Source organism: Cydia strobilella, chromosome 6, assembly GCF_947568885.1.
Source record: "Cydia strobilella chromosome 6, ilCydStro3.1, whole genome shotgun sequence".
NCBI classification, from domain to species: domain Eukaryota; kingdom Metazoa; phylum Arthropoda; class Insecta; order Lepidoptera; family Tortricidae; genus Cydia; species Cydia strobilella.
Window position 1 is genome coordinate 19680750 of NC_086046.1, and position 27223 is coordinate 19707972.

The window sequence follows — 27223 nt, forward strand, 5'->3', positions numbered from 1 at the left end:
CAAACAAGAGACGAAAGAGCTTGTAGACGATTTTCTATTACAGACGCTCTTTGCCACATTGACCATTGCGAAAGGCCTACTGCGCTGATCCATCACTAAAAGTGTACCTGTTTGAACCCTGACCTGTGAGGTCTTTTTTTTTTTTTTTTAATGAATTTATTCATATAATACAGTTACACATATACTATAAATGCGCCAAACTGGAGTAACCAGTTTGTTGGCGCGCCGCGCTCAATTCTTACTTAATTAAATGTTTACATTTGTGACTTATTCTGTACCCACACAACCTGCAACATTCACCAGCGATGACTAACCCACAAAATATTACATTTCGAACACGTACCGCCTACCGATCGTTAGCTTCCACATAAATTACGTTTCCTAAATGAACTTCGATAACTATTTTTGTATGTAAAGTCGCTATCAAATATGGATGGATTATCATTGTTTAAATAGCAAGGATTCTTAAGAAGGGACCGGACAACCCTTTCCGCGATAAAAGGCTTTCAATGGGCGTCCCTTAAACACGGCTAACACATTGAAAGACTTTCCAGTTTTAATTTGAACTGCAAGCCCATTGACTACCCGTTACCGAAAAGCTTAGCCAAAAATAAGACAATCCCTTAATAAGGGTTACCCTTATCATTAAGCGCTTTTTATAAAGCTTTCCCTTTAATAATTTAGTAGTTCAACCTTGCGTGAAAGAGACAGGATTAGTATATATCTAGTCAAAGAACGCCGCCGCCGACGATCGCTCGGATTCGAAGTAATTATTATGAATTTGTATTTATTATGAACAAGGTAGACGATTTAAATTAGCACGCTTATATGCTAAAAGGGAAGCTCTTTATATGGCTAACCCTTATAAGCGATATGCAAGGTGTTGGTGAGCGGATGATAAGGGTATTGGGCTACCGATTACTCAAATGGGCTTTATATAAGGGCTTTAAAAGCAAAATGAAAGGGTTTCGTCTGGCAAAGGGTATGGTCACATGGTGAGTTAAGCCTTATGCAAAACCCTTACAAGACTCTTTGTAAGGGATAGCAGGCCGGTCTCTGTTCTTAAGCCAATGTAAACTCCCTTTAATAGGGAAGAGCTCTGGAAGTATGTGATCAATCAAACCCTAATGGTCCGATTTGTGTCTTCCTTAACTTCACTTGCATTGAAAAAGACAGCAATCACCATATTTTTTACTCACATTCAGTAAAGTAATCCAATTGAGTGCGAGTCGGACTCGCCCACCGAGGGTTCCGTACTTTATAGTATTTGTTGTTATAGCGGCAAAAGAATTGCGAAATCTGTGAAAATTTCAACTGTCTAGCTATCACGGTTCATGAGATACAGCCTGGTGGCAGACAGACGGACAGAGGAGTCTTAGTAATAGTGTTCCGTTTTTACCCTTAGGGTACGGAACCCTAAAAATATCAACAGGTAACTTCCACATGCGTTATGCAAAATTGAAGAATGAAGTGCTTTAAACATACTATAGAATAGAAGTATCGTAACAAAAGTAATCTAAGTACTGTCAATTCACACGCTCATGTGGACTCGCATCAAATGGAAATTGATAGAGTGTTGATTACAGATCTTGAGCGGTAAATCGCTGTATTTTTACTCGTAAGCTTCTTAGAGACCGGTACTTGGCGACGTTAACTGCCGGTGTTACGCCTGACCGCCCAGTGATTCATCTACGACCAAAAACGATAGGAAATGCACGTCATGTGTGATAAGAATTGGCGTCTCAAGTTTGTGACTGGCAATTATGTTCTCTTAGCGTGGCCTGAGTTGCGGGAGACTTGCGATTGTGTAATTCGGAGCGTGTTCGGGGCTAAAGTTAAATATGCCTGTGTATCTATAACTGGCCTGGGGTAGACACTTCTCTCTATCTCGTAATTCTACCGTTGACTCTACAAATTCTAAAAAGTATAACTGGGCTAGTAGGCTAGAGCTTCTTTCGTGAAATAAATAATTAAAAAATCTATCTCAATTTGAAGAAAACATCCGCTTTATTACGTTTTAATCTTCTCGTTTATTGGTAACTGATGCTATAGAACACTACTATAAAGAAAAATAAAGTGCCTAGGAAATGTTTCAAGATTCGAGAAAGTGAAAAAGCAATTAAAGTAGGTACCTACCTATAAGACCCGTCAGTCACGATATCAACTAGTCCCGCATCCGCTCCCGCTGCCGCTTCCGCGTCGGCCGCGTAACGGTGCGATACGATTACGACAGCGATATGCGGTTGCAAGCACGTCAACGACAGTCGGCCGCCGGCACCGCCGCCAACGCTCGTGTTCCAAGACCCATATTCACTGTTATTGTTTGTTTACATAAGAGATTTTCGCGCGGAATTACCTGTATCTACTAAAGAATCTAGTGTTTAGTAAATAAACAAAGTGTTTTGTTTTTTTTATATGAATAATAACATATTTGTATTATTCATTATATCAACAAATAATAATGCCCAAGGTGTGATTAATGAAGTGTAGAAAATCACCGATAAGAATATTGATAAGTACTTAAGTTTTTGCTTTATCGCAATCGTACTGCAGTGCAAAAGACGCAGTTCGTATTCGTTTAAACCATTGTTTATTAGAAGGACATTCTTCATTTGGTGTGAAAGCGTTTGTTGACAAACAAACACAATCGCAGGAATGCGTAAACGCTTAGAAACCGCAGTTCCTCGAACATAACAATACTTGTTTACTCGATGAGGCAAATCATGGGTTCCCAGTCCAAAAGCGCAACGCCTGACAATAGCGACGATGAGAGCGGCGAAGCCTTCACCGATGGAGACTTCGGCGACTCTGACGATGAAATTAACGTAGAGTTAGACGTAGTAGAACCTAGCACTGATTCCAAACTTAACGAAACGGTAAATTCTGAGCTGGTAGACATGGAGATCGCACACGGCGCCCGCAACGGCTTCGACGATGCTAAAGTTAACGGGCTTAAGAACGGAAACGCGGAATGTGACGGGATGCCTAGCGCGCGGCGGGACTCACATGGCGACCAAAATCCCTCCATCGTCGGCATTCTCGGCGGCCAGCAGGATCATGTATGTATCAGAAGTATTATTGTCAGTAACTGTACACTGCATCGGCAGATAACGAAATAACATATCATTTAATCAATTCAATCCTGACTCACGTTTTTGCACATATCGTCCTCTCCGTTTGTCGACATTATTCTTTCCTGGATCACGCTTTTACACAGCCAATACCTTTTCCGCTTTTCCCATCTGTAAGTTCAGTTGCAAAATCTTAAGTTGATTAACACATGACTCATTGAGTTTGATTCCTTTCGTGTGGCTAAAGCCCTCTCCCTTTCCTCCTCTTGTGTAAATTGTAGTAGCAAAGCACACAGTAGGTTGTATGGTCACAAACCTGCACAAGGTCGCTGCTATCTTATCAAAATTTCTCTTACGTACCTTTCAGAGGCCGCTCTAGTTTTCTTAAGTCAGCTGTTTGCATAACGTGCCCTGTAATGTAACCAAGATTTAATATTCCTTCAATTGTCGCTGTGTGTTTTACGTGATCTCTAAATTAGCAACTACGGTTGCGTTAGTTCAGCCGTGGATATTGTAAGGCATATGGCAGTGATACTTGTGCGCGTTGCGGTGAGACCTTGTTCGCGAACTAGGCGGATAAAACATGACATTTCCGGAAACCTTACTGAGTTTAACTGCCAGGACTGTTATCCTTTACGTGAGTGTTGCTAAGTTTATTCTAGATTAAGGCCATGTTGATTGAAACTGTCCTTTTGGACTTAAGTTTCTAGGGTTAATTATCGAAACGAACGCCTGCCTTTGCTCATATTTTAATGCAAAATATAAACATTTACTGTTAGCCCTAATTTGTGTCATTACAAAAACTTAATTTACAAAATCTGGCATTAATTAAGAGGGCAGTCGACATGAATAATTGTAGGTAACTTTAGTCATATAATGCAGCTCACAACTAACAAATACTAAAACACTTGTGTTCACTTACTCCAGTGTGCCCGTCAACTCAAGTCGGTTTGCACGTGATCACATGCGTTTTTGTGTGAATTGTCTTATTATAAAGATTCCATCGGATGGTGTTTAATGAGTGAAATGTCATCTCCGGAGCTTTTGCTGCGCGTCGTCGGCAGGTTCCTGCTTCTCTATGTGAGTGGTCCATCGTAGCCTTGTTGCTTGTCATCAATTTATCATGTGGCCCCATTAGCGTAACTTTATTGTATGTGTTTATAGCTAATGATGTCATACAGTCAAGGGGCTTCCTGTTAATCGCACGAATTGTTCCGGGAATAGTTAAAAAAATACTGTAAAAAGTATTCTGCTCTGTGCCATTTTAACTAACGAAGCAATTGTAAAAAACAATTTGGAGATTGGGTTTCTCTAATTAATTAGTTTAGTCGGTTTTGACTGTCCAGTACAATAATATTCTAAACCATGCGGCGTCGTGGCCATGCCTAAAGCGTTATTCTTTAATTTAGGTATGTGCCGTCTGTGATGACCCGATAATGTAAAACATTCCGAAAATATTTGTTTCCGATGAGATCATGAGCTCGAACAAGCGTAATCGTAGGTATAATACAGTGCTATCACAGAAATCAATGTTTCTCCACTCGCGGCGATAAAATGGAATATTACTTCCCTTATGGAATATTACCTAGGTAACGGGGTGGTTCATGGTCCTTTGTCTCTTTAATTTCGCTTATTTAGGTTGCGTATACTTATGTTCGTGTGGCTAAAAGTAAACTTCCATTGCGACGTATCTTCATATAAATAAAGCTTAATTATTTAACGTACTCGTAATAAATATAACTATAAACAAAAAAGAGCAGACTTCAGTATAAAATGCCATCAGTGTATGATTTTCTTAACAGTTCCACTTTACCAAATGATGCTTTCCAAGAGTAAATGGACGAGTTACTATAAAAAAAACCGACCTCACTATAGGTGTGCCGGTGTGCATGAAGAGTTCTCACGATTCCAGTAGGATCCCATGCATTATCAGATTAAAACTGTTTCATATAGTTTCTCGATTGTAGATGTAGATGTGTCAATTGTGTCATACGTCATACATGTGTCTGTCTCAGTGTAAACACTGTAAACAAACAACACAAACCCGACATCTTCGCGTCCGACCGAGCGAAGTGACGACAACTCGTCCGCACTCGGGTTACTCGGGTAATTATTATAATTTATGCGCATAAACATTTCACGTCGTACGGCGAGATGTGGACGCTTCATGCATAACTTAGCTGTTTAAATTTTTGTTTCAATTCGAAATTTTTTGGTGATATATTAATAAAAGTAGCAGTGTCCTAAAATCTTTCATATCGACCAGCTGTCAAGTGGAGACAGTTTAAATAATAGTGGTTCCGTATAATATTGTATGTTTTACCCTTTTAAACTAGCAAACGCATCTCAGGCTAAGGTTGAGGTTCTCAGCGTAGTTATTAAAATTAAATTAAATAATCATTTATTGCAGATCATAACAATCCATAGATTTTGTTAGTTTGTCTTAAGCTAAGTACCTAATACTAGTTATGATTATGACACTAGTAACATTTTAATCAACTTGGGCTGAGGCATTTTGTGATTTGTAAGCTTTATTTCTTATAAATCGAAAAACGAAACTAATTAAGCTATTAAATTGAAAAGCTACTATCTGTAATAGCTACTTTGGATTGTGTTTTAAATTAAGTAGGTATAATACCTAATTTCGCAAATCATCGAAACCGGAATACCAGCAGCGACACTAATATGTTAAAAAATCCGGATCTAATCTATCTATTTTTTGGGGTAGTAACTACTAGCGTAAATGCAAATAAATATACATGTGTAGGTATAAATACAAAGTCCTTATCAATCAACAGTCACAAATGTAACAATGAAACCAATTCATGTATCAGTAACCGTATTGGAATATAGGTGTTAACAACATGACTAACGCGGCATATCGTTCGCGACAGATGGTGTTAATACTGTTAATGCTGTGCCCTGTATATGGAACAACTTTGAACTTTGTTATGTACGCCGTCTGTTTGTGTTAGCATGGTATTCCATCTGTCCAATATCTTCGTCCAATGTACCAGCTTAGAATTTAGATTATGCGACTTAAGCTCTCAAAGATGCCTGAGTTCCTAATACCTCTAGCGACAGACGGCTTTAAATAGAAGTTTGGGAATGTTGTTCGTGCCCTGGTTTTAGTAAAGATTAGATTTTTAAATTTTAGATTTATTTTTTTCACGACAAAAATTACACTATAAATTTGCATCAATGTCAAAATTATGTTTCTCTTCTTATCATGATCGTCAAACATAAAAAAAACATAAATTAAAACCATTCTCTCCCAATTTGGATCGTCATAAAAGTATGTATAAAGTATAAACCAAAACGTGTCAAAAATTGATGTCATCATCATTAAAATATCTGAAGGTTTGAACATTTTGAAACTCCGTTTATTGACTTGTGACCAAAGATAGATATAACTCCCTTGTGACTGATCTGTGCCTTTCATACTCGTACCTTAATAAAAGCTAGCAGCAGACTCACTCGTTCAGACCTTGAATTACAGTGTCCAATGAAGCATCACATATTAGTCACACATTTGGATTCGCAACAGCTTGCACAGTAGTGAGAGGAGCGACCTTTTCGTCCTTCGCCAATGTCCAAAATGACGTCATTCTCTGCGCGAACTCGCAACCACGTGGCTCGGCTTGACATATGTGTACCTACTCATATTTAGCAATATACTTAACTCATAGATGAACCTTATAAGGTAAGCCATAAGGTTTGCGAATGGCCAGTTAATTTTGTCGATGATGGTACACTATGCAGACCAAAATACTATTATGTCCTTAATGATTTAAAGGATCGTAAATTAATTACGTTAGTTTTTTTTATACCACGTCGGTGGCAATCAAACATACAGTCCGCCTGATGGTAAGCAGTTACCGTAGCCTAGGGACGCCTGCAACACCGGAGATATTACACGCGCGTTGCCGACCCTTTAAAAACCTGTACACTCCTTTTTTGAAGAACCCCATACTGTAGCCCCTCGGGAAAACCTCGACAGGGAGCTCATTTAGTTAGTTATGGTAACCATCACACTCGTATCTTAATGTAAACACACAACTGTGTATGTGAATAGAAAGTAGCGTCCACTCGATTAGCCGTTTTTTGCGTTTGAAATTGACCATGTTCTTTCTAAGTAATCTAACTAAGTAGTACAGTTTATTCCGTAAGTGAAGAGTGAGCAGTTCTTGTACGTCTCTGTAGCGGTTCGGGAAATCAATTGAGCACAACACGCCTGTCGCATACTATCAACATGTTTTATATCATTTCTACTTTTAGCAGTAAACGCATCAAAACATTGGAGTTTTTTTCTATTCTAGAAATACTACACTTGTCATGAACAGCATCTTATCGAATTCCTTCCTTATCACTAAACGATAAACTAATGTCTCCTTCCATTAACCTGTGTTTCGATCCTGCTAAAGTCGCTAAACCCTATGACAGGAAAATGAAGAACTAAAACTTTTTTAGGAAATTATATAGCAATTGTGGCTAAAAACTTACGAAAATGTTTTATCGTGTATCGTGTTTAATAGTAGTGACGTGTTAATATTTTCTGACACAGTAATTGAAAAACCTACCATTGCAAAATTACGATCGGAATGTGGTTCGAATGCTTAATTAATGTCATTCGATTCTGGCTTAGCGTCTTATATTGCAACTATAGGTAAAGCATTAAGGCGTAAAATAAATAGTCATAAAATAAGCTATGCAGTAACTAATTGTGGCTCTAATGTCACTTGGTGGCCTTCTGCTTGAAATATTCTATATGCAAGTCTTGCACTGTTAGGAATTCACTTTTGAAAATCGTCTCCGATTTTGGTTTTGTTGTGTAGAACCAAGTAACGTTCTCGTTTTGAGAATATAGAGACCCATAAGCAGATGTTTTGTTCCACATAGAAAACTACTCTATAAAAGTTCAGGATAATAAATTGTGGAATATGTACAAACTTTTGTAAGCGGGGTCTCAGGACCATAGAACATTTTTTATGTTCACATCATCAATAACTTAAGAGTTATTCTCTTGTCGGTGGAGATCTCCCAGCTTTCCCTATCCTGCGCCAGCTCTTTGACTTTTTGATACGACACGACCCCTACTTTATCTTTCACTTGTTCTAAAAAGCTGCGTCTGGGTCCTCTACCCCGCTTGCGTCCTATCCGCCCCTTCCAGGATAGTCTTTTTATGTTTACATAATATTAATTGTTATTAGATAAAGTCGTGACGGCCCGCATTTTTCCACTTTGACCGACTGTTTCACAATCCATCGACCAGAATTATACGCCGTTAGAATCGCTATTGTTTAAACCCAGTACGTCTCTATCTATGCTTCCTGTTGCCCGCATTTCAACGGTTTTATTTATTTTTCACGCCTCTATACTTTGTTGATTTTCAAAAATAATGTAACCAAAATGCTTCCGCTGCGAATTTTATCCACTCAGCCAAATAAGTTGTTGTAAACGTCGAAGATTTCATGTTTTTGTACAATGTACACAACTTACTTACATAAACTTACAGCCCATCAGCGACACGCTAAAATATTTCCAGAAATTTTATAGTCACAGTTAGTAGCATAGCATCGACTAATTCGACGATTCTTGGAAAGACATCACAAAACGTACATTTGATTTTATTTCATTGAATCAATTTATTCACTGTCCAACTTTCGCCAGTACCACGCAGGTTTTCCGCATTGTACCCAAGTATTACAAATTTGGCTTACAATTCCAATTGTTTTCTAGTCTCCAACAGACATAGTATAATGATTTCTGAATATTTATTGGAACGTTAAGACTGTTTCAAGAAGAGCATCTGTATCTAGTCGAGCGGTAAGGTAAGGTCGATTTTTAAACTACTACTTAAATAAATACAACAAGGACTGGCCTGAAGGTCCAACTGACCTTAGTCAGTATTTCGTAAACAAATGTACCTGATATTTAATTCTTAGGATTTCAAAACTGCAGAACCTACTGTAGTCTATTAGGAACTTCAGCTTGAGCAGACGTAAGTAGTTTCAGTACCTAATTTACGTAGTTATTAGCAAACAGGCGTTCGTTTTATGGGCGTGAGTCGGCCTCCCGTCTAGCCCGTTGCCCGTCGAGGGGGTTGCCCCAGCCGTGCCCGCGAGCCTGTATTGACGCAGACACTCCTTAACCTATGCTCGCCACATTTTATGGATGTTGTACTTCACTCGTATCACTATAACTATGCCGTTAATGTGCTTGTCTACTTTAGGGTAATGAAATAAAATAGTAATACCTCTCTTTATTATCACAAATTGTATGATTTAGGAATTGGACACTGGGATGGCTGATGGTCATGTAGTAACGCATCGCGTTCCCATAATTGCCTATACTTTACCTACTACATATATTTTAGGTTCTTTAATTTTAAGTTTTTACACTGCGATTTAATATATTAGCCGTCAGTAAAGTTATATTGCAAAAGGCCATTTCGAGGTCGATAGAAATGCATCGTGATTTTGTTTGAAATGTCAAAGTCACAGAATAAATATAAATGCCACCTAATCGTGACGAAACCCGAGAATTAATTCACCGATCATTGTCACGTGTGTCGTCACGTAATCCTGTTTCTCTGTTAAATCGTTTGAAAACTATCACAAGCTGTAACCCAACGCGCAGATTTGGCACCAACTCTATGAAACAAGAACCCCCTAATCAGCCAGAACACCGAGCATTTAACCTAATTGTCAATGTTGCGTAGACCGACCATCGCCGGAACGGATCGTGTTGCAATATAACATTTAAAACTTTCGCGTTTTGAACACATATTAAATCTCTGTTTTGACATTTTGCCGGGACGTCAGTTAGCCGTGACCACGACCAGTGAAACCTGTCGAAACGTCGGTAAATAAAGGTAGCAAAATAAATTCGCGATAGACCCGATTGAAAATGTGATTTAATATGGATCGCGTTGCATTGTCTAAAAAATAATTCAATGACGTGACGCCTTTTGTTATACATAATTATTATGTATAGCTATTCTTTTCAGTAAGTAACTCAGCGTTATTTGACTGCGGTTTTCCTCATTGCTAATTTAAGAACTTTCAACACTTGGTTACACATTTTATACGGTATTTCCTATTCAATAAGATGGAGGAATGGACGGATGATCTTGAGAAGTGTCTTTAGTATGTTACACTTCACTGAACAAGATATAACTGTATATTTGTATGTACCTATTATTGTCGGCGTTTATTATATTATAGCAGTAGCGCCTTAGATTTTTTTCCTTATGGATTATGATTCCCGTGATTGGATCTTGACGATCCTGATCACTGCGTAACTGTGCAAACAGTGCTACTACGGTTGTCTACTTTCCCAAAAAGCAGATTGCGATCTGAAAATAACACAAGGTTCTATAATCCATAGTCGTTGTCTACATTGCTGAAGGTCGCATTCATCTTGAAGTCATGTAAGTTAAATTCTTTCTCCGATAATTTCCACCCCAACACGTGGTTGATTTTGTTCAAATATTTATGTGGTTCTGTTTTTGTTCCAGGCGGAGCAACGGCTAGCGGCGCGGCGGGCGGCGCGGGCGGAGGCGCGCGAGATTCGCATGCGCGAGTTGGAGCGCCAGCAGCGGGAACAGGAGGACCATGCTGACAAGGCCTACGACATGTATGCCGGTACGTAGCATGTTCTCTTGACAAAAAAAATGTTTATGCTAAAATATTCATATAACGGATTGGCGGACACCACCTAACAAATACAACCTGTCGTTTTGTCTGTTTTAGACACACGCAGTCATCTGATGTGACGACGTCCATTGACTGGGCTTTTATGATGCTGGCTTGTTAGTTACGTTAGTCTCTATAACTTACAGGCCACATCCTTCTTCACCATCGTCTTACACTGAATGATATAGATTGATAGATTTTTCGGCATCCGCTGAACTAACTCGAACGCTGTGTACTTAAGGATTCTTAGTTAAGAATTTGTCTGTGTCTTGCAGAGACGGTGGGGCGGCGCACGGGCACCCGGCTGACGGGGCTCAGCCCCGCGGCGCTGCACTCGCCGCGGCGGAGCTCCGAGGACTCGGCCGATGACACCTTCAACGTCAAGGACCTTAGGGTGAGGTCTACAAACTTTTTAGAGTACCCATATCGCGGTTGAAGGACTTGAAGGGCGAAGAAAGTAAGCGACCGCAACTTCATTTATTGCCTACTTAACATTGTAAATGGCACAGACTTAAGCGAGAAATGCAATATTGGTAATTGCGGTCCGCGCATGAGGTCTGAGAAAAACGGGAGGACGTCCTTTGTGGCGCGGGGGCTTTAGGAAGCATGCGGAGACTCTGATTTTATTTCCACGAACCTCCTACGCGAACATCACCGTCTTCCTGGCATTTATACGCTCTTGGAACATTCCACGAGCTATCTCGTACACACGCATTTTAATTCCCGTGTTGTCACTTTTTTTCGGCGTTTAAAGCAGATATTATTTTTCTGTGCACATTTTTGACCATTTGTCACAGAAAAGGAAACTCTTATACCTGCAAATCCTGAGAAAATTCGCGTTCGTATACGGGACAACGGTAGACAATTTCGTGAAATGCTCCTCTTTATGACCCGTTTCTAAGCGTTATTTTAGGACTGCTATCTGAATGTTTATGTAGAGTTAAGGCAATATTTTTACTTCCAATTCCAGGGGGAGTTGAAAGAGGTAGAAGAAAAGTTCCGCAAGGCGATGATCTTAAACGCACAGCTCGACAACGACAAAGCGGCGCTCGGCTACCAGCTCGAATTATTAAAAGACCGCATCGAGGAGCTACATGAGGAATACGCACAACTACAGGTAACCAACGTCGATAATGATAGACAAAGTCTAATTACAATAAAGTTTAGTTTCAAGTTTGTTACGAGAGACGAATAACTTACTCTTTTTAATCCACAGCGTGAGCACAAAGAAAAATGCTCAGCTCACGAGCGTCTAAAACGCGAGCACACCTCCCTGGAGCGAGAGCTCGGCGCGGCGCGGGACGCGGTGCGGGCGCGCGACCTCGCCGCCTCGGACGCGGGCTTCGCGTTCGTGGACGCCGCGCCCGCGACCAATGGAGACCAGCACGAGAAGCAGGTGTCGACGCTGCCGCCGCTGGCGCTAGTGTCGCACCAGAACGAGAAGCTGCTGAACGACGCCGGCGAGGGAACGCTGGGTAAGACATGTAGTTAGAGTGACAGTAGGAGCCGCTTCAGATGCGGGTTTCGCGTTCGTCGCGATCACAGGACGCTTACAGGGCGGTTACAGGAGAAGCCGGTGTCGACGCTGCCGTTGCTGGCGCTAGTGTCGCATTAGAATGAGAAGTTGGTGATCGACGCTGGCTAGGGAAACATTAGGTAAGACTTGTGGTAGTTGTGGTAAGAATGGTCGCTTCTGACACGGGTTTTGCGTTCGTCGATGCCGCGTCTGCGACTAACGGATATGAAAAGCAGGTGTCGACGCTGGCGCTAGTGTCGCACGAGAATGAATAACTGCTTAATGACGCCAGCGAGGGAACGCCGAGTAATACATGTAGTTAAAATATAACATAGGTGGATATAAACACTGGGGGATGCCGCTTAAAACATCTGACAAAGGCCTATTAATATTGGGTTTGAAAAATTTACTACTTACTTTGGATGTCGGTTTAAAAGTTGAAATGATAGTTTGATTAATTAAATGCGTTATAAATGTTATAATATAAAACGTGTATGTTTCAGATGTCCGGTTGCAAAAGCTGCTCAGCTCGAAGCAATCTCTGGAGGGCGAGGTGCGGCGTCTCAAACTGCAGCTCAACGAGGAGCGCCACAACGGCGTCGCGCGCGCACACGACCAGGACCTCGAATCCGAATGTGAGTGCCACTTTTATTTATCTAATTATATAAACTTAAAACTAAACACTATTTTTGTGACTTTCGATTTGAGGGTTACGAAACGCACGTTCAGAGTGTCAGGTATGCGGACACTCGACGCCGACGCCCCGAACGCGGGGCGGTCGGACGGGTCGGGGCGGAGACGGAACAGTCCTCGTGAAATGGGCTCGACGCGGTCCGTCAGCTGTGTTGGATTTATGACATATAAATAGTTTATAATCGCGTGACGTAACGCGTAACGCTTTTATGAGCAGCCAGAAGGTGTCGCAAAAGGCACGGTTGGCTGTGCATAGAGGGGTGCTGGTGCCTACACTTATGTATGGTAGCGAAAGTTGGGTATGGCAGAAGAGGCATCAGAGCCAAGTGAATGCAGTGGAAATGAGAGCGTTGAGAAGTGTGTGTGGTGTGAGATTACAAGATAGAATTAGGAACAGTGTGATAAGGGAAAAGTGTGGACTGAGCGAAGATGTAGTGACAAAAATTGAGAAAGGTATGTTGAGATGGTTTGGACACGTGGAAAGAATGAGTGAAAGAAGGCTAACAAAGAGAGTGTATAAGGGAGAGGTAGAAACGGGAGTTGGAAGGGGCAGACCTCGGCGGACTTTCTCTGATCAGATCGGGGAAATCCTGAAGAAAGACCAGGTCAAGAGCACCCTAAACCGGCGAGCGTGTATGAGGAATGTTATGAAAGTGAAGGAAGCGAAAGAGGTATGTCAGGATCGTAGCAAGTGGAAATCCGTGGTCTCTGCCTACCCCTCCGGGAAATAGGCGTGATTATATGTATGTATGTATGTATGTAAATAGTTTAGTGAATAATGTTTGATCGTGTATTTCAGTGGAGGCCCTCCGCAAGTCGAACGCGGAAGCGAAGGCGGCCCGGGCGCGCGCCGAGGCGGAGGCGGCGCTGCAGGCCGCGGCCGCCGCCCGGCTCGGGGCTCAACTACAGCGGCTCAAGGCGCAGGCCGACGCCAGGGACGACGCCGAGGAGCAGCTCAAGCAGGAGCGCCGCAAGCTGCAGAGGGAGGTGCGTACTCCACACTCACACTCACACTCACACTCACACTGGGGCAGCGGCACGAGCTGACCTTCCGACTAGCACGAGGGCGACTAATCTAACGCAAACCCGTCCGCGATCAATAAACAGAGGTCGAGCCTCCGAAGCGCGCCCCGAGGCTGCTCCTCGATCTACTCTGCAAGAAAGCTTTCTTTACACGCCTGCCTCCTGACATATATCTAAAGCCGGGCCCTCCGTCCCAGAATTAATAATAGTACTACCGCGATTCACTCTCTAACAAAACGCGTTTATTACGACAGATATGACCGCTAGATGGCGCATGTGCGAACGGGCGCCCGTTCCGTAGCGCTGCGCGGCAATTGCTATGGCTAGACCTCGGAACTGGGGGCGGCCGCATGTACTTGCAGAGCCGCGACGATATCGCGGAGTGAGTCAAGCCTGCCTCCGTTCTCTAGGAATGGTGCTAGTTCAGTAGTAGCGTTAGACGGCGCGATTGGCTCGAATTCGTATGCGGGCACCCCGCTGTCCTGGCCCCATCCTTATTGCCCGGTAGGCCCATCCTTAGATATATGTCGATGCCTGCCTCATAAAATCATTAATGGAGCCGAACACATACTTTAGTATTTCCAAGCAATGAAAAGGTCATAGATAAACAGCATCCTTTCACCGACGTACCAAAAAGCAGGTAATACTAAAAACGCCGTTCTATAACTTTGATATGTTTTCAGGAAGTCGTTGACTTCTGGGCCGTTATCAAAAATGGCGATAGTTAACGGTACGGTGCATTTGTGCGTGCCCCTAATACTACCTCTCCTCGACTGTCATTTCCCCCTGTACATATACACTGATAAAAATTTCGTCAGACATTGTAATAAAATAGTAGATTATTAACCAAGGGATGAAAGGCACTCATTTTTGCCGAGGTATTTTGGTGCTCGAACGCAGTGAGAGCGCCAATAGTCCGAGGCTGAAATGATGCCTTTCACCCGAGTTAAACACTCTACTTTTCATTTCGAATACGAGGAAAGTAAAGTGCATGTGTTTTTTTTTAAACATGAATAAGTATACATTTTTATAATATTTCTTGAAGGTACTTTCAATTAACAATTAAGGCAAAAGTATCGTTATTTATGGAATGAAAAGTCAAATATCGGAATGGAAATTGTATAACAAATCCATTTAAACTCTAATTTCAATTGTTTATCGTACAAAATATTAAAAAAATCGTACTTCGAACGTAAAATGCTCTAGTGCAGACACGTATCATTTTCTGCACACCTTTTAGAACAACAATGACCCTCTTTCAGAGCATGAGAAATGAAAAAAAAAATACATAAGAACCAACTATGTCCGCGTAACTCATTCAGCGGTGGACTATTCCTTAAAGTCGAGTAGAAGTTAATATAATCATATAATGACATGTACAATAACAACCTGGTCTCGGTTGACATTTTTAACGAAAATCGTGCAAATTTCAAACGTAAAGTAAACTTACTGTTATGAAGCATTATGTACCTACTTCCTTAAACTTTGTTTCATCATATTAACGAAATAATTTTGGCCCAATACAAACTTAGCCTTACATTCATCATAATAAATGTGTAGTTCTCAAATGTTATGTGATTGAATCTTGTCAGCACTGTAATTACTACTATAATCGTCAGTGTATCATTATTAGTTTAGTACCTATCTACTATACCTACCACACATGTTATAAGTACCTCAATCCGACGACAATGCCACTTATACACTCTTGATTTATAAATCTTAGTGGGAATTGTCTCAGGATGTAGGTTGCACCTATTAATGTAAAAACCATTCTCTTCGTTTTATATTATCTTCCTATGTCTGTTTTTTTCCCCAATAAAGAAAAAATAAAAATAAAATAAAATGATCCAGTGTCGTGAAACACTAAATGATTTTATATCCACTAAGTTGTATATAAATAAACCCAGCTACTTACGTCACCTAATTTTCGCATGATGTAATTTACCCTGATGTATGTGCCATATTCAACCAAAAGGGTACTTATTGTCGCTTGTCAGTAAGGCGCTATTTCCATATAGCTTCAATTAGAAATCAACCTTATCGACAAGCGACAATGTGGTACCTTTTGGTTGAAAACGTCACATATAACTAGTCGTTAACTATGTGATGACCCGTTTATGTTAAAATACCTTAAAATATAGTGGTACGTGTGTCGCAAGTCCTTTATGTAAAGACATAAATAAAAATTGGTGTAAATATTATGAACACATTACTAATTTACTTGTAAATATTAAATTTTTCTACATCTGAAATATCCTTGTCCATTGTTCTTGATCGTGCCTAATTTTTTAGTACCATCAGCTACACACACACTTAACCTTTTCGCCGCCACGTAAATGACTCAATCAATGTTGATGATGACGTCAATGATGTGCTCTGAAGAATTGTTTGACATGATGCCAACGGCCGCTTTCTATCACCGCACCGCTCGCCATCGGCAGGGTGTTCATCCTCACACCCTAGCACCTAAATGGTCGCGTACTGTGCGGTTTAAGAGGAATTTCCTCCCGCGTACGCTTCGGCTGTGGAATGAGCTCCCTGCCGAGGTTTTCCCGAGGGGCTACAGTATGGGGTTCTTCAAAAAAGGAGTGTACAGGTTTTTAAAGGGTCGGCAACGCGCGTGTAATATCTCCGGTGTTGCAGGCGTCCATAGGCTACGGTAACTGCTTACCATCAGGCAGGCCGTATGCTTGATTGCCACCGACGTGCTATAAAAAAAACCAAATGAAGTATATATGTATCATTATTCATCAACGCCATAAATTGCAAGTCGTAGCGTGTGGGGCACGAAATGTACTGACTTCATATTAAGTCAAACTCGGCGAAAAAGTTAACTAACATTTCCTCATACTTTTACCTTATAGCAAACAAAATACTAACATAACTTTAAGTGTGTTTATGTTATATTTTCATTTACTAAAACACCTATTTCTATAAATTTATACCGATCACAGATTTTTGAACTAAAACAACCTTTCGGAACTCATATAGCAACAACTAAAACATTTATTTCAAAATTTCAGGCCCGCGAAGCGCTAAACCGAGTGGAAGAGTTGGAGACGGAAAACAGCCACCTCACCAAGCGGCTCGACAAGCTCAAGAATGCCAAGTCCGCGCTGCTCAAGGACCTGTGACCCGCTCCAATACCGACCTTAACCTGAACACATACGGTCCACTTTACAATGGAAGAAGCTGTGGCTTCGCCCGAGCCTGTGCGTTTAAATATGAACCCTGCTGCGATGGCGCAGTCTTAATTACAATACGTACAGTCTACATAACATTGGAAATCCTCAGCAGTGGCTTCGCCCGAGCCTGTGCATTCGAATATGAACCCTGCTGCGACAGCGGAAAGTCTTAATTACACCTACAGTCTATATTAAGATTTTCAGCTGTGGCTTTGTCCGAACCTGTGTTCGTATATGAACCTTGCGGCGACAGCGCAAAGTCTAAATTACAATAAAACAAGCGGGAATTATGACTTATGCCCGGCCCTGATCAATATCAATCTTAACCCAACGACGTAAAGTATAAATTATAATGAACTCGTGCCCATGCCGCAAATTCTAAATTTGTAAAAATCAATCGTATGGTCTTGCGTCTCTGTGCTCAGTTAACATGAATCCAACCTTAACGCCTGGACGTAAGGTCTATATTTAAGTAATTATATATTTCGAACTGCGCTAAAGTAATATAAACCGGCATACAGTTAAGGTATAAAATTAGTTGAAACAATAAGTCTACTGTTCTCATTTATGAGGTCCAAGTTAACGCATATGTATACAAAATGCATTTTTACTCAGTAAAGTAGCCTTTTCATGACGCGGCATTTGTAAAATTTATTTTTAACAGTCCAATACTGTTCAAATGAATTTTCTCAAATGATTTTTACGCCTAAGACCCTAATCTGTTAAACAAAAGCCATTGTTTCTTTTATGTGAGCGGTCGGCCAAGGTGTCTGAGCGCGTGCCAAAGCAACAATGTCGTTTAAATACCATTACGAAAGTTATGCATGCATTACGAAAGTTATAAATTACACGTGAAACGGTTGGTAAAACTACTTTCACGTCAATGTCACGCCACTAATTTCGTAATGTAAATTCCGCTTAATGGCTCCTCTACACGATCGCCCAACGTAGGCCAATCTAAGGGACGCATTTATGCGTTAGAGCGAGCAAGTGATATTGCTATCTCATTTCCACCGCATAGCTGCGTCCCTTTGGCCTTGGCCTACGTTGGCCGATCGTGTAGAGATTACTCGCCTGCAGTTGGTGCTCTAATGAGGGGCGCGCAGTTCCAAAATGGTGGTTTAATCTTTAAGATATGGTTTTGGAAATGAAAGTCCATATGAACAAGCCGTGACATGTTATACACCCAAATAATTTGGTTGTGTTAGGAAACATTTAATAATTCTTTGTAAATTGCTTGATAAATGTTAATTTTTGTAAAAAATAATCATGTGTATAATTAATAATTTGTTTTAATGATAATTATTTATTCCTAATGCATTGAATTATGTTCGTATTTTTCTGTATATTTTCTATTTTATTTTAGAATAATGACAGCTTGCCGATATTTCGCTTCGCGTACTAAATACTAAAAAAATATTTTATTACTTGCCATTCGGTATCACAAATTTGTTTTATATTGCAATAAAATGGGTAATTTAAGAGTTAGTTCGAATGAAAGAGTGGGAAGGTTACATAGTTAATAAAGGGGGTAAGAGACACCCAATCAGAAAAATGGGACACGTACATGCATTTACTATTATTCGGATTATATAGTTTGGACAATATACCTACGTCGACAAACGGAGCAAAGTAGACTTCCCTTCCCCTTCCTTTCCCCTCCCTATCACCCCTTCCCCTCCTAGATCCCTTTTTAGTTGTTATAGTCCTGTCAAAGCTGTCAAAAAAGACAGTACGATTCCCTAGATAGAAAGGTCCTTATTGCACATGAAACCTAAGGACCCTACTCTGATGGAAAGCCACATATAATCAGTCGGTAAGTTCTAAATCGTACACAAGCTGTAATATACAGTACCGGCCAATAATATATCACCTCCATTTTTTACGGTATAACTTTTATTTATTTATTTGTGAGCGACTTCCACCTCACTGCTTTAGGTAGTCTACTAGTATTTCTTTATATGGGCGATGAGAAAAATTGGTCTCATGTAATGGTTTTTTCAGTTTTTTCAACTTAATTTTTTTACTAGAGGTTTTTTTAGTAATATGCTGAGTATCCTATTGTAATTCACAGTATTTCATTGCAATATTAATCATATTTGTATAAAATGACTAGTAAAATATGCAATCTACAAACCAAACTATATTGTTTACTCTATACAAGCTCATACAAAAACACTCAAAGGTGGTATATTATTGACCGGTACTGTAGATAGAATTTTGTCATCTATCCCCGATATTAATTCTGTGATATTAATTGGTTGATTTATAAATGTATAAAACGATTGCTCAAAACGGTGTCCCACGTGATGTGATAGCAGATTGAATTTAAACGTCCACCGAGCGCGGCTCGCAGTTCAGTGAGATTACATACATATTGGAAAGTTACCAAACCCTACTCTTACTAATTTACAGAGATTATTGAATAATAAAGACTGTTAATCTCCATAGAAATTAAATTTCCTACTAAATAAAAGAGTTAGTGTCTCATAATACAATATACACGGTGGCTAAAAATAAGTGCATTCCCGTTTTGGGATTATACTAAGCAACTTTTACTATGGGACCATCTCCGAAATTGTGAAAAAAATTTGGCTGTTCCATTTTGTATGGGAGGGTAATTTTTTTATTCGCGATTTCGTGGTTGGTCCCATTGTAAAAGTTGCTCAGTATAGTCCCAAAACCTCCCTGGCAACAGGAATGCGCTTATTTTTTAGCCACCCTGTATATACTTTTTATTGCACACCTCCATAGAAGAAAATAATAAGTAACCAACAGGCGGTCTTATCGCTAAAAAGCGATCTCATCCAGACAATCTTAAGTCATATTATGGATAGCATTTATTACGCTTGTACTCATTATCAAATAGATAATGACAAAGTGGCCAAATATAGCAACAGATCTTTGTTACCAGATCTGTTGCTATTAATTTGGTCACTTGCCTTTCTATTTGATATCAACTGTATTAAAACCCACTAGTGAACTCATTGAGATATAGTAAACTAAACGGCTTCACCGCAGAGACCTAAATTTTATGGCCTAAATGCAAAACTTGACATTGACATTAGGGAATGCAAACCGGTTTTTAATTGTGGGAAAACCGGTTATTAACCGAAATTTCAACAAATAAAAACCAGTTTGCATTCCTTAATTGACACTTCACGCCAATAAGCAGGTACTGCCATCTACAGTTCACCAAGGCAAAATTATAAAAACTTTATACAGAGATTAACAGTCTTTATTATTTCCTCGTCTAAACTAATGTCATGAATGAATTTAATATATAACGAGATGAATGCTCGCGGATGTTCTATATATTTTGATGGGTAGAGCAATGTGGGCGATTATGGACCTTGTTGTACATGTAATATAGTTGTAATTCGATAGTCATGCTCACATAACTTAACCGTGCCATCGCGCACCAAATTAATGTATTAGAATACAATTCGATGTGGTAGTTCTCTGTAGTATTCATGTTGCGGTTAGGCCGCGTACACACTGTACTATATTCAAAAATAAAGATTCATTGGAAAGATGTGTAAACTTCGTGCTTCAATTTTTGACATCTGATGTAGATGGCGCTGTAGGAGTCGATAAATTATGCGGTAACTGGTTGTCAAAAGTTGACCTTTTACAATAGGGAGTATTACTGCAAAGTTCTGCCACCAGAGCGCATATCCTAAACCATCAGGTGGGATCGTGGTCAAACGCCTGCCTATTCATCATTAAAAAAAAACCATAAAGTAACTTGTACACACTTCGCTTTAAAATAGTTTTTTGACAAGTTTTTACAGATAATTTGTTGCGAATAAATATGACATTGATGCATCAAGACGGTTTGTTTACAGGGACTTACCGCGAAACGCTAAAATTTAAATTTCGTTATCTGCTTCTCTATCGTTCGAATATGCAAGTGTGATAGAGAGGCAGATAACGAAATTTCGATTTTCATATTTCGCAGTAGACCCTTTTAATGTGCTAGTAGCTCCCCCTACGCAGAGTTTTGCAATATATTCCCTATTCAGTGACCACAAAACATGGCGCCGTACCTTATTCTTCAGCTGTCAAACACGGAGCACGATTTTTTCTCAGAATTTACACCTCTTTCTAAATACGAGTAAATGCAGTGTGCTCGCGGTTTTAGTGATATGCTTGTCAGATGTTTTTATATACGGTTGAATGGTCGAATGAAGTATAATAAATAAATAATGGCGGGTCGTTTCGGCCCCGTAGAGGTAGAATTTTATATGCCACAAATATAACTGCACCTGCATTTAGAGGCCTCGTGCATTTGCATGGTGTAAATCAGGAGTTCTCAACCAGCAATTACGTAATACCAAACTCGCGTAGATTTTCTTTGTTTTTGCAACATTTAGAGAAGGCATGGCAAAAAAGGTTGGGGACACCTGGTGCAAAGTATTTAGTCGGTATGAAGTCTTGTATTAAGCGCTGGATTCGCAATTATGTTTTTAATCCATCCTTTTGACCGATTTTGTTCTTTAAATGTTGTCTGCTAGAGTTATGAGCTGCAAACGATAATGAAACTTAAGTTAAAGTTGCATTTCGAGAGTGATCTGTGCGCGCCTAAGGCTGTCGCTGAAATTGAGACTGCAACGTAGTAAAGTTAAGGTACATTATTGTTTGTATTACAAACTAGCATGCAATATTACAGGAATAAATCACCCTCACTAAGTTGTAAGTAGGAATATCAGTTGTACGACCCCACATCGATGCGAAACTATTAAAATTTAATTATAATCACTAATAAATGTTTAGTTAGGCGTCGGTGTGAGGTCCAGTGAACGATGTATGTATTTTTGGTGCTGCATTACTAATTTATTTTGTTTTAACTACGACTGACATGAAGCGAGACTTGACTTAATAATGTATAAATTTGGATACTTTGAATAAACTTCGCTCTGATATCGTAGTTTCATTTTACACGATCAATGCGCCATTAAGATAGTAGGCTATGGTTTTAGTACCCATAAAATGTAACACCTTTTTTTTTACCTATAGTCACAATAAAATATATTATGATATGAAATGTGATAAAGTAAAAGCTACCCTTTTGTGAGTACCCTGCCAATGGCGGCGCCTTTAAACTTTGAGGCAGCAGTGGTAGCTTTTTTAAGAAAATAGATGCCAACTACTGGGGTCCTACCGCCAAAAACGAAAGTTCGTTATCGTTATAAATCTCTAGAAAAAAAACGATATTCGTTTCGCGGTAGGGCCTCTGATTCTTTTCAGTGCTACGAAGTAGGACAAAATAAAGTAACATCGACAATATTTGCAAGTACATACCTACAGTACAGTAATATCACATAACTAAGCGGATGAGAAATATTACCAGGGATGCGAAACTCCTCGCTTCGAGCAAACTCGGCTCCGTATTGCTCCGAGCAATTATTAGGGTTGGCACAACTTGACGTCCCTTTGCGTACACGACCGCAGATGACTTGAATTTTGACAACCCTAAATAGCCGAAAGGGATAGCATGATTCGACCCTGAACCGCTGTTTCAATAATAAAGCAAGTGAAGAAGTGAAGGCGGCTTGTCGACCCAGCACAGGTTTACTGTGCGACCCAGTGTACGCTCGCGTCCAATAGGTACTGAAACATACTGCGAACTTCTACGATTGTTCATTCGTCAATTTGCATCTATTGCTCGAATATGCAACAGCCATGAGAGTATTAAATTGGTACGAAACATCGGACTAGGGCAAGGTTTCCCAAACTGTGCGCCGCTGCGCCCTGGCGCGTCGTTGACAGTAAATAGAGGCGCCGCTTTAAGGCAATCCTGAAAATGTTACCTATCTATTTCGAATAGTCTAGCTGGGTTACCTAACCGCCGAGATTAAATTTTGCAAAGTTTAAAATGCGCCGCGGACTGAAAAAGATTGGGAACCCCTGGATATAAACATTCATGTCCAGAAAGAAACTCAGAATAACATCTTAATACCATTTTATTTATTCAAGTAATTATAGTATGATGAATTAAACTGATTATTTACAGAGTAATGGTGCACAAATAACATGAAATTAACAAACTTAGAACTAGCACAAAACATTATCACTTTCTACTGTGGTTGAACTTACATGTTTAAAGAAAAGAAGATTTTAGAATCAAGGACTAAGAAACATTTCACTATGTAATGATTGTGTCAGTATTAGCACACAATTTAAAAAACTAAAAATTATATGAGTAAAAATGTACTTTAGAAAAGTGTACCAAAATAAAATCTTAAAACACATTTAGAGTAGGTAGTTGCTAAGCATGATATCGATATTTACAGTGACACAATGTATACACTCATAACAGTATTAAAAGAGGAAGATACGACACGCTCCGAACTGACTCACAATAATTATAAATAATGCGTCACTTCACAACGTGACTATCTCGTAGACTACAGATGTTCTACATATGTGCCGTTTTCAACCAAACGGGTACTTATTGTCGGTTGTCAATAAAGACGCTATTACCATAAAGCTTTAATTTGAAATCAACTTTATCGACAAACGACAATGTGGTACCTTTTAGTTGAAAACGTCACATATTTCCAGGAACGCTCCGCGTAACTTGCTTTTGGATTTTGAACCTATTTTACATGTTTAAAAAGATGCAATTAGTTTTCTATGCACTAACAGAAACGCACTTAAGTGACCAGAAATATGTCTTATCTCTTTGCAATACGGTTTATGATTGGCCAGCCAATAGTTACAGCTCCACAGCTTTAAAAGGACTGGCTTAAGATTTGAATAGACATTTCGCGCCAGCTCTACGAAAATTTTTTTAGTAAAACATGTATTTACTTACAACATTACCTATTAATGTGGCTAGTATATTTATGTTGTGTTGTGGGTCCTGTGGTTCATCTCTAGTAAAACCTGAGCAACATCAGTCATCATGTGGCAAGTAGTTTATATAAGCAGTATAAAATAATTCATTTTAAAAATTATCATTTAAGCATCTATAAACTCAAGAACTTTATATTAGTACATTCCACATGACACAAAAACAATATTTTATAATTTTTTATTGGCTTAGGATACTAATTCCTGCTCTGCTTGGTAAACAATCTTTTGTGCATCAAATTATACGGAACCAATATTTTGGGGATTCTTTATTCATAAGAAAATAGCTGCATCAATCAGATGAAAAGGCATCATTATGCATTTAACTATGTTCAAATTTGGCAGTTTACTTTATTAGAGACAAAGAGCATCATATTTTCCTTGTTTCTTTTTAAATATATACTTATAAATTTCATTCTCAGATTCTGCCTTTGTAAATATATTTTTCACCTCAGCAGCTCGAACAAGCCTACTTTCGTCACTCCCTGGAGTGAGGAAAGTGCGACTTTCCTCACTCCAGGAAGTGAAACAAAGTAGCTTTTTAATTTAGTGAAGGCCATGAACTGCCACTTCATACTTTGATAACATTTTTTTTTCTGTATTATTCTGTGTAATTCGAAATACATTTTAACCATTCATATGTTCTCACTACTGAGGTGAAAAACTATGTGTGCAACACAAGAGCAAAGTTATTTTACATCTCGTGTTTTTGAGTCCCTCGCTACGCTCAAGATTCTAACTTAGAATCTTTCGCTTTCTCGGGACTAAAAAAAAACACTCTCAAGAAAAACCAACTTTTCTCTCTTGTTGCACAAATAACTATTTTTTGTCAGGTGTAAATGCTGTTTTGCTGTTTACCAAATTATGTGTGGATGTATGCACTTATAGGCTTTTACAAAGGGCAAAAGTCAGTGCACTTGACGTCTACATTTTTGATGCTAATTCCTAAAGTTCCTAAAGTATCTGTAACCACTTTGGCTTATCCCACACAATCTTAAATTAAGATTGGGAACCTCCATAATTACTAAATAAATTCAGATCATGAATATTGTTCATACCTTAGTAGTAAAACCAGTTTTTTTAAATCTGTGTAAAGCCTAAGTTAAAAGAAAAAAAAAAACATTACAAACGGTTTAGAGCAAAAACACTGCTCTATACAATATTTTACACCCTCAGAATGTATTTAGTAACCATATAAGTTCAGAATCCTAATTTAAAATTAGGTGGGATGGCAATTACTGTATAAAATATCAGAGCTAAAAACATTTCCATATTATGCTTGGAGCCGCCTACGTGGCATGTTGGTTGGGCGTAAGGTTGCCTTGCTCGGGGCTGTGCTTCTGCTTTTTCCGTTTCTTTTCCTTTTTCCTCTTTTTGCGCTCCTTGGCGTCGTCGTCGTGACGCTTTTGCTTTTTGTGCTTCTTTTCGTACGTGTCTGGGTTGGAGGAGTCTGAAAAGTAAGTTTTTGTTGTAGCTATGTTAATAAAATACAATAAATTAGATGAGATATAATTAAATATCATAAATTAGAAATAGAGTCGGGCCAAGCTAACTCTGTCATCATAGAAATTTGACATAATTACATCATCATAGAAATTTGACATAATCATTATCATGACAATTGACAATGTCATCATTAAAGTATGAACATTTTATATATCACTCCCTCACTTTGTTCTATTCAAGTTGGTGCAAAATTAAGCCACATTCACATTTGTCTGTCATGTTGTGACGGGTATAATTGCGTTCACATTTGTCTGATGCCTGACGCAACCATATTAAATGTATGAAACCAATACCCGTCACAACACAACACGAAAGACAAATGTCAATGCGACTTTAGTTTAGATGAACTCCAGCCTTAATCTAAAATATATAGTTATTCATTTATTTAAACTGTGTTCCCCAATACATGAACATAAAATGATGGATATTAACAAAACGCATTCTGTACAAGCTAAACAACTGGCTTAACAGAAGATATAAAACTGTTTTTTTTATATGAGCATGGTTTTAGTTTTAACTTGCTTAATGTTGCATTGGGTTGGATGCCGGCAAGAAAGGTGTTTGTGAACTTCCCAAATGTTTAACCCTTCATAGACACAGATATTTGCATAGAAATCAACAAATTTTGACAAGCCTTCATATGTTTTACTATTAATCTTATAAAGAACAAGGATTGGTTCAAAAGTTATTCAATTAAGTTTTAAACAACAATTAGGGTAGTAACCACATACCTTGCAATGGAGTATCTTGACCAGGCGGCACCCCATCCTTATGTTTATGTTTCTTGTGTTTGCTCTTATGCCTCTTTGGTGGAGTGGAGCTAACATAGCGGTACTGTTCAGGCAGAGGCCCAGGATGCAGGCGGAATCCTGCCAACTGTGCACTTGTAAGCGGCAACAGCTCCTTGCCACCTATAGGCCTCTTGGCTATTACCGAGCCCAGGGTACTGTTGTCTTCTTGCCCCGGCCCATCCACAATGCCTGGTAGATTTGGTAAAAAGGAGGATAAAGATTCTTTGAGCTTCTTTCCATTAAATTTACTATATGAATGCTCAAGACCATAACATGCCATTAGGTTTGTAGCTCCAGTGAGTTCACATTCTCCTGCAACGAAATGAAAGTTTTGCAATTTAAATTTTATATCCTTAAAACGAGTAGGTACTTTGAAAAAAGAAAACACTGCAATACGCATTAAAGAAACTCTTTAACTTGATAATGTCTTACCAGGAGGTTCTTTCATTAAATAAAAAGGTCCGCTATGTACGATAGAAGGATTTTTGCCGAGCTGAATGGTAGTCTTGAGAGTGCCAGAGGAGTCCTGCCGAGAGACCACTGGCGACCTACCGCCCCTCGGCGAGGACTTTGGCGAGTATGGTTCCACCTTTCTAAATTGATCAGACATCATCTTGCATTATCATTATCTCCTAACAAACATAAAATTAAGATATACACTAAATAATATTAAAAACCACCACTATATAGCTATACACCCTTCTCTTCTCCAGATTTTTGACAAATCTGCAAAGTGCAAATTGCAAATGCGCCACAGATAGGACACAAAATTAAAGCATCAAGCAACTAGTGTTGTAATCTGGTATCTTAAAATTGGTTTCTTTTTTGAGATTAATGAATTATGAAGAAAATGAATAGTTTTATTGTTATTACAAAAATA

General features: G+C 39.3%; 2 protein-coding genes across 8 annotated transcripts in view; one reads left to right on the forward strand and one right to left on the reverse strand.

Moving 5' to 3' along the window:
* The window catches only part of LOC134742236 (leucine-rich repeat flightless-interacting protein 2), a 43500-nt gene extending 21389 nt beyond the window's left edge, over positions 1–22111 (forward strand). For 3 of the 7 annotated variants that reach the window (XM_063675257.1, XM_063675259.1, XM_063675255.1), the window contains 7 exons: positions 10591–10717; positions 11044–11162; positions 11739–11885; positions 11985–12243; positions 12788–12919; positions 13777–13964; positions 17027–22111. In XM_063675257.1, coding sequence (XP_063531327.1) covers positions 10591–10717; positions 11044–11162; positions 11739–11885; positions 11985–12243; positions 12788–12919; positions 13777–13964; positions 17027–17137 — 1083 coding nt within the window. In that variant the 3' untranslated portion in view covers positions 17138–22111. Of the gene's footprint in view, positions 1–2292; positions 3060–3576; positions 3709–4015; positions 4152–10590; positions 10718–11043; positions 11163–11738; positions 11886–11984; positions 12244–12787; positions 12920–13776; positions 13965–17026 lie in introns of those variants that run through there. The other 4 variants (XM_063675256.1, XM_063675254.1, XM_063675261.1 and 1 more) reach the window with 4 other exon arrangements.
* Positions 22112–23136: 1025 nt separating this feature from the next.
* LOC134742238 (mediator of RNA polymerase II transcription subunit 19) lies at positions 23137–27078 on the reverse strand. Its single transcript, XM_063675263.1, has 3 exons — positions 26776–27078; positions 26284–26655; positions 23137–25496 (listed from the first exon to the last, which is right to left on the reverse strand). The coding sequence occupies exons 1-3, from the start codon at positions 26954–26956 to the stop codon at positions 25336–25338; spliced, it is 714 nt and encodes a 237-aa protein (XP_063531333.1). The 5' UTR covers positions 26957–27078; the 3' UTR covers positions 23137–25335.
* Positions 27079–27223: the final 145 nt, after the last annotated feature.

What these genes read in the sequence shown, in the direction of transcription:
- LOC134742238 (XM_063675263.1), bottom strand. Translation starts at nt 26,956, where the DNA reads ATGATGTCTGATCAATTTAGAAAGGTGGAACCATACTCGCCAAAGTCC. An exon ending in TTTAATGAAAGAACCTCCTG is followed by an intron (nt 26,656 to 26,775) that starts GTAAGACATTAT and finishes ATTTCGTTGCAG; the next exon opens with GAGAATGTGAACTCACTGGA. An exon ending in TCAAGATACTCCATTGCAAG is followed by an intron (nt 25,497 to 26,283) that starts GTATGTGGTTAC and finishes CTTACTTTTCAG; the next exon opens with ACTCCTCCAACCCAGACACG.